This window comes from Emys orbicularis, chromosome 1 (assembly GCF_028017835.1).
Source record: "Emys orbicularis isolate rEmyOrb1 chromosome 1, rEmyOrb1.hap1, whole genome shotgun sequence".
Lineage (NCBI taxonomy): Eukaryota > Metazoa > Chordata > Testudines > Emydidae > Emys > Emys orbicularis.
This window is the reverse complement of record NC_088683.1, coordinates 286,114,065-286,121,823: the sequence shown is the minus strand read 5'-3', so window position 1 is coordinate 286,121,823 and position 7,759 is coordinate 286,114,065. Positions and strand designations below refer to the sequence as shown.

Below are 7,759 nucleotides of genomic sequence, written 5' to 3'. Positions count from 1 at the left end.
CTATACCTTGAATTTATCAGCCGTGCCTCAGAAATAAACAAACAAACAAACAAAAAAGATGCACCCAATATAAACTATTCTGTTTTCATGTTTGTTTTATTTGTAAGTGTGCTGGGACTTATCTCCCTGTTGTATTTTGTGTTACAGAAATATTTCTGAAAGAAATAAAAGTAATATAGTAAAGACACAACCAAGGAGAAAGCTCAGCAAACATACATGGACAGGCAGATAATTCAGTGAGACATTTCAGGATCCACACGTGGTTGCAGTTTGTAACCATTTTTTGTGTATGTGTGTGTTGCATTAACGAAAATATTTACAATCATCTTCCTTTTTTAAAAAATCTAAATACAAGAACGTGACAAGAATGTTTGTGTTTTCGGTGAAAACAGGCAGTAAACTGTGAAATTACACCATCCACAAAAGGTTCTACCAGAAGCTACTCTATTTTTAGTGCTCAGTTTCAAAATGCATAGAATGTTTGCGCTGCAAACAATGATACACAAAATAATTAAATAAATAATCAAATAAATAAATAAATAAATAATAGCGAGACCTTATCACGGATCTTTCTGTGCCTTTTTTAGGTCATGCATGATTTCAGTCTTTGTTTGTTTGTTTTAAACAGCAGGGCGTTTTCTTTTCAGAAATGCCTTGTTTTTAAAGCCTTTCCAATAACACCAGACCCAGTGAATGTCTTTTGCACACAGCTGGTATTTTATCCAACGAGCTCTGGCCATTCCCCCTCCCCTCTCCCCCCCCCCCATCCCCGAGATATAATGCACCTTTATCTTTAATAATACGGAATAATTGCTTTGCTTTCCAATTTGGGAGACTGTGATAGTGCAAATGTAACCATACAAAACAATTCCTCTACCTAACGTTTATTATATACAATAAACGATTTTTAAACCCAAATGTTTTCCCCCTCAACATGCAGACCCCGCAGAAATAAATGTCGTTTCAAATCCTGCCTCTTTACATTGGTGATTTCGCTTACCTACTTATGTAAAATAAACCCTGTTACTAACAGGAAACCTTCTACCACCGCAATCCTCTAAACCTCTCCAACAGATTTGGAAGAGATGCCAGAGGGGAAGGACACATTTAACCCCGAGACTTAATGACTCAGAGCATGTTTTCTTCTAACGTTAACAGGGCAGCCAGGGCAGTATAACAGCTAACGTATGCATTGTATCTCTAGCTAGATGTATCTCTATAGAGATATGGATCTCTCTCTAGATATAAACACAAAGCACACACAGGGAGGGAAAGGAACAAAGGGGCAAGTAACTTTTTATATAGCTAGTTATAAAAATGGTTGGCTTCCCTAGCAGAGGGAGGGCAGAATAAAGGGAAAATTTCCCGGAGTATAAAGCCTGTGACTGAGCATTCACTCTCTGCTCTTAGCTAGCTAGTGTTAATGAAACAAGGGTCAGAATCTCTCCCCCTCCCCGCTCACCCCCCAAGGCATCCGAACCGAACTGGGAACTGCAAAAACATCCCTTTCGAAACCCCCAGTAACACAGAAAAGAACCATCACGAAGCCTCATTAAAACATAGTTAAAAACAAAAGAACAAAAAGAGACCCAAACAAAAACAATGAGCATCATCACCAATAGTTTCACCTTCTGGGGTTGTGTTTTTTTCCTTTTAAAATTGGTGACTCAGGGGTTTTTTAAATGTATTTATTTGTAAGTTTTGTGTGTGTCTCTGTGTGTTTACGCTTGAGTTGTTCTCGCTCTCTCTTCCTGTAAAGGGGGCGATCAGCCTGCAGAAGTGCCCCCCATGGATTTCTAGAGCATTTACTTTTGCTCTTCTTGTTGTTGTTCTCGTTTCTTTCCCTTTAGAAGTTTGTTGTTGTTTTTTTCTCTCCCCTACATTGTTCCTTGGTCCCCAGGAGATTTTGAGAGTGTCTCTGGTCAAACAAGAAGTCCACTGGCTCCTCCAGCCCCCTCGCCCCTTCCACAATCTCCCCTCCCACTCGCACCCCCCCAATCTCCCTCCCTTCACTCCCAGCCCCCCTACAGCTCCCCCCTCGGTCCCCTCCCTTCGCCCACACTCCAAGGGATGGAAACTTGGCGCGTTGGTTTTGTTGGCTTGTTTAGTAGGTGGCGGAAAATTTCATCCTTTTTTGCTTCTGTCTCTGGTTGCAAAACCAAACCCGCACTACGTTCTTTTTCAGGTCCAATTTCTCGGCGATGGCGGCGATCTTCTCGGAGGAGGGCCGGGGCTGCACGGCGAAGTACGCCTCCAGGGAGCGCTTCTCCGGGGCGGCGATGGAAGTCCGCTTGCGCTTCTTCTCGCCCCCGTTGAAGAGCTCGGGCTTGTTCATTTTCTCGCGCTGGGCGCCCTCGGCCTCCTCCAGCCAGGCCTGCAGGATGGGCTTGAGCGCGATCATGTTGTTGTGGGACAGGGTGAGCGACTCGAAGCGGCAGATGGTGCTCTGGCTCAGCGAGCCCACGCCGGGGATCTTCAGGTTGGCCAGGGCCGAGCCCACGTCGGCCTGGGTCACGCCCAGCTTGATCCGCCGCTGCTTGAAGCGCTCGGCGAAGGCCTCCAGCTCGCGGGGGTCCGTGTCCGAGTCGCAGATGGAGGCCAGGCCGGCCGCCCCCACCACCGCCGAGGCCACCTGCCCCGCCGCGCCGTGGTGAGCGGCCACCAGCCCCGGGTGGGGCAGGCCCGAGGGCATGTTCATGGCGGCCGGGTGCGACAGGTGGCCCAGGCCGTGCATGTGCGAGTGGGGATGGGCCGAGGTGGAGATCAAGCCCCCCCCGCCGCCGCCTCCGCCGCCTCCCCCTCCTCCTCCGCCGCCGCCGCCCCCGCCGGCCCCTTCGTGCCCCCCGCCGCCGGCCATGAGCGCCAGCGACGGGGAGGTGATGTGGTCCAGCAGGTCCCCGGGCTCCAGCGCCTGGTGGTGATGGTGGTGGTGGTGGTGGTGGTGCGCCAGCGGCACGGTGGAGGTGGAGGTGCACGGCACGCTGTTCATGGTGTGGTAGGTGGCGTCCGGCTTGAACGGGTGGCTCTTGCCCTGGGACACGGCGATGTCGACGGCCGCCAGAGCCTCGGCCCGGGCCAGCAGGGTCTCATCCAGGCTGGCGAAGATATTGCTCTGCAACTGCAATCGACACAAAGGGGGGGAGCATAGGGGGGCAGAAAGGAGAGTGGGGTGGGAGAGAGACGCGGGAGGGGGGTAATAAAAGGGCAAACGCCGGGGAGAGAGGCGAGGAGAATTGGGGCAGAGAGAAGAGAGTAAAGTGGAGATGGGGTAAGCAGGGGCAGATGGGGGGATATAGTGGGGGAGACAGGGCAGGAGGGAACGGAAAGGGGGGAGCAAGCCAGGGAGGGAGGGAGAAGAGAGAATCACAGGGGAGCCAAAGGAGAGGGGGAGCGAGGGAATGGGGGAGCCGAGAGAGGGGCGAATACAAGGGAGAGAGCAAGGAGTGGAAGAGAAAATAAAGAGAGGAGGAAGGTGGGAAGAAAGAGAGCAGGAAGCAGGGCAAGGAGTGGAGGAGAGCAGCAAAGGAGGGAGCAGGGAGAGGAGGGAACCAGAAAGCGGGGGAAAGTGAAAGAGAGGAGCGGGGGGCAAAGAAAAAGAAAAGAAAGGAGAAGAAGAAATGGATATGTAACTCTCAGCTGGGGAATTGTGTCAAACACCAGCGCGCATAAAGAACATTCCTTTCAGAGGCCGAGTCATAAAAATTAATACCGAAAGTGGAGGAAGTCGGAGACTCGTGTGAACACCGCTTTCAAAAAAGATCACAGGCGCTCAGATGATTGCAGAGGAGGACATGAAAAAAACATTAAGCGCCGCTTGTCAAAATGTGCCTCGCAGCGGTTTTTTTATTAATGCACATACATGCAGTATACAGGGGAGAGCGAGAGAGCGAGAGAGAGCGAGAGAGAGAGAGAGAGATGCAGCGGCTTGCCCCTTACCGGTGGAGTTGGTAGACAGGCTCTTCTTATTGCTTCCGAGCTGGAGTGCAGCGAGGGGTACTTGTGTTCAGGTAGGGTGGGGTGCATGGCAAAATGCGGCTGTTTGCTGTTCATGGACATCATCTTGAAGGCTTGGCATGTAAATCCACAAACACTCCTGAAGTAAGGGGAAAAGTGCTCTCCGGGCGCTCTCCGGGATGAGGGTGCAGCGGCAGATCCCACTGCTGGTGCCGCTGTTTCTTGGAGCTCCCTTTGACCGCACAGTGAGACTCCCTCCAGCCCTCTCGGTCTCACTTATCTGTCTGCTCTATCCTAGCGCTGGGCTGAGATGCGCTCTGCTTACACCTGAGCCCCACATCTCGTGGCTACGGCCCCGCAGACTCTCGCGAGAGCTTGGAGCTACAGCTTTGATAGACATCAGCTGTCTCCCCCTGCCTCCTCCTCCCCCCTCCCGCTCTCTCCCTCCCTGCGCCTTGTTGCATCTCCTTGCGCGTTTGCACGTCTAGCCGGTGCCGGAGTTTGAGAGCTGCTCTTATAATGACCACCAGAAAGGACAGTGCAGGTGCTACACCTGTAGCTGCAACACATGCGCATTGCTCGCCTTTCTAATCGGACACAGAGACAACAACGTGCGCATCTATGTATTATGTGCCTGCATGTCCATCCGCGTATAATATACGTACATGTATACATGCCCAGATCTTACATGTAATACAATGCAGTGTGCATGTCTCTATAGCTGTCTCTGAGTTTGTGCATGCTTAGGTGCTGGTACCTTTAATGTACAGATCTGATTTTGTACTTGGCTTGTACATGGTGTCTAATTACATATAGTTATCATTATTTAAAATAATAACTGGATTCTAGCGAAAGAGATGTTCATTTCCTGTGCTCCTGTGTAGTCCTTCAGAGAGACGTGTGTGTCTCTGTGTTGAGGACTGTCACAGAAAGTGACAGTTTTCCAGCGTAAGCCTGTTACTTTTAAGAATTCTAAATAAGCTCCTTGAGAATAATCATTGTGACAGACATTGGTTTGAAGCAGTCAGTGTCTATTGATTTCCATATAATTTCATTTCTCCCCATCTAGTTTTGTTGCAAATATTATTGTGTCAGGCACCGCTAGTGACAGCCACTTAGCCCACAAGAAGCATGTGCTTTCTACATGGGAAACACTGTTGAAATGAAATTGTGCATTTCCTTTTTTGCAGCCTGTAAAATCTCTCTTCTTTAATCGTGTGAAAACCCACCTCTCACTCCGGCATGACTTGAAGCATAAAATAATCACAAAGCCTTTTTATTTTTAAAACTACGGGTAGTTTGGTTCTTTTTATGAAGAGAGAACACAGGGAAACTAGTCTGAATCGCCTTCATAGACACTACTGCAGAAAGGAAAAGGAGGAAGAGGCTGGAAAATAACATTGTTGAAATTCTTTTTTGTCCGTGTTTCTCCCCAGTTTTATTGTTGCATTTAAATGAAACGGTTAGGAAAAAAGAATAGAATAATGATTCGCAAATATATTGATGACTAATATTTTGGGTTATGGCCCGATCTTTTTTAGAGTGGAATTCTTAAGTTAACTATATGTAGTTAAAACGGGTGGCAGCCAAACCCTTTAATTAACCAACCTGTAAATTTGTCTCTCACTTTTATGATCAACAACTGGGATTAATTTGAATCCGAAGGGAACAACACAGGTGAAGCCAGTCCATTGGGGCACTCTAATGATAACCCTGGGTGATAGCCCAGATGTTATCACGTCTGCTCCAGGAGTGCTAAGACAGGCACCAGGAAAAAGCAGCCCGGTGTTTGTTTGATGCAGTGATCTGATAACCGATCTGCCATGTGTCACCCTTAAAGAGTGCAGGAATAGCTGTATCTCTCATGCACTGAGATTCGTCTATGTACATATATACATATTCGTATACTATGCATATACATATACCCCCCTCAAACACACACACAGAGTACATATTAAAATCCCAAGTAAAGTCCACATTTGTCATCATAGGGCTTTCTCCAGTTTCTCATCCAGCCCCAGAAGAAAGAAAGAAAGAAAGAAAGAAAGAAAGAAAGAAAGAAAGAAAGAAAGAAAGAAAGAAAGAAAGAAAGAAAGAAAGAAAGATGTTCAATTACTTGTGCGAGAGAGAGCCGGTCTCCATCCATTATTGTGTCCCCAGGGATTGCTGAATGCAACTTTATCTAGGAGGGGGATGAACTAGAAACTGGCACATTCTGGTTTTAAGGGGGGAAACTTGTATCGGAAACATTGTTTAAGAGGAACAATATAATAACTAACATGCTTTTATTAACAATTCATGATTTACCCTAGCTTTTTGAGCTGCCATGTTTTGTAAATTGAAGATCAGCAAATGGGGAAATGGTGCATTTGATACATTGTTTTGAAGTGAGACGCGTATGGAAAATGCGTGCTGGAGCCTGATGCAAAACAACCCACATTCCTTTGCTAATAGAATAGATATAACGGTAAACCAATCAGCCACATAAAGACAATGGGCTTCTCACCTGACGCTGAAGATGGAGACACTCAGAGCTGGACAAATTTATCTGGTTAGCCAGAACGCTGGCCAAGTAAACTCACCAGTGTACATCGGTAGAGGAAACTCTCAGTGTAAATGAAGATTGTTCAAGTGATGATAAAAGAAGGAGAAAAGGACATGTTTTGTCTATGGATTATTCCATGGACTTTCTTTTTCCCCTTCTCGCAAGCCAAGATATATAGCATGTTCTCCAGATAGCTCATTAGTGACAAACAGAGCTAGATGTTTGGCCCACACGTGTTTAGTAGTTCTATTTCTTATACTCATCACCTACAGTGGCTTTTTTAAGGGCGTGCGGGAGAAAGAAGAGAACCTGTGCCTAGAGGAAGGTGGTGGTGGCCGTTAGGAACTGGCATACCAGGAGAGAGTGCACTAGAAATAATGAAATCTGTACGTGAGCCAGAGTCACGCACTCTTCTCTCTCTTTTCTCTTTGGCTACCAATTCTGCGGCTGCTCATCACACCACGGATTCTGGGCTCCTGATTGTAAATCCTTAACTTCTTACCTCTACAGCAGCCTTCCGTGAGCGTTCGACCATTAGTCAGAAGGCCCGTAGTATTATTAATAATATCACTCTTCGGTTTTGGCTGGTTGGGAAATACTGACATAGGGTAGCGATTGCACCACTTCTAGATGGCGCCTGCATTATAGACAGGCCAACTTGGGTTGCCACAAACCAATACATTTATTCACAGTTATAAGTAGAGAATATAGCCTTGGGCATATCTGCCCTGGGTGAAAAGGCATACAGGACACGTTGATGTGGGGCAGCTTTTGCTTTAAAGTTTACCAGGTGGACCAGCAACTCATGTTCCTTTTGGTCCATTTTTTCCCTTTACTTCGGAAAGCTCAGCCTTGACTCTTTCTTCCTGCAACTTCATCATCTCACTCTGAGATTTAGCCCCAGAGGAATATTATTAAGGGTTTTAGTGTTAGGACTGGCTTTGGAACTACTGTTTCTACCAGCACACGTAACATCTGTTCGAAGCCAATAGTTTCCGTTCTTCCTGTTACAGGTCTTCCTGGAGCGGTAACAACCTAGCGCAGGAACGGGGGAAATGGACAGTATGTCCTGTTGGTTTACTCAGATTGGCAAGCACCAGTGGAAGTACAACTTCTACCTGGCTGTAGATGCATTGCAGGCTAGTTATAGTGCACTCGTTTGTTACAAATAGTCTTGGGCATATTTATTGTGCAAAAATCCCATGCAGTAGGTGGGGAGTGTGTTATGAGCGAAGATCTCGCAGGTACTTGACATCATGT

General features: G+C 47.3%; 1 protein-coding gene across 2 annotated transcripts; it reads right to left on the bottom strand.

Annotated features, from left to right (window-relative positions):
- Positions 1-2,104: 2,104 nt before the first annotated feature.
- Positions 2,105-4,059, bottom strand: POU4F1 (POU class 4 homeobox 1). 2 transcript variants are annotated; one of them, XM_065420496.1, is made up of 3 exons: positions 3,937-4,059; positions 2,848-3,118; positions 2,105-2,784 (listed from the first exon to the last, which is right to left on the bottom strand). In XM_065420496.1, the coding sequence occupies exons 1-3, from the start codon at positions 4,057-4,059 to the stop codon at positions 2,105-2,107; spliced, it is 1,074 nt and encodes a 357-aa protein (XP_065276568.1). The 2 variants fall into 2 exon arrangements, with proteins under 2 accessions (XP_065276568.1, XP_065276560.1); XM_065420488.1 differs by having other exon boundaries at positions 2,105-3,118.
- Positions 4,060-7,759: the final 3,700 nt, after the last annotated feature.

Excerpts from the sequence above, each read along its gene's own strand:
- POU4F1 (XM_065420488.1), bottom strand. The coding sequence starts at position 4,059 with ATGATGTCCATGAACAGCAAACAGCCGCATTTTGCCATGCACCCCACC. Across the intron at positions 3,119-3,936 it reads CCTGTCTACCAACTCCACCG|TTGCAGAGCAATATCTTCGC; the intron begins GTAAGGGGCAAG and ends TGTCGATTGCAG.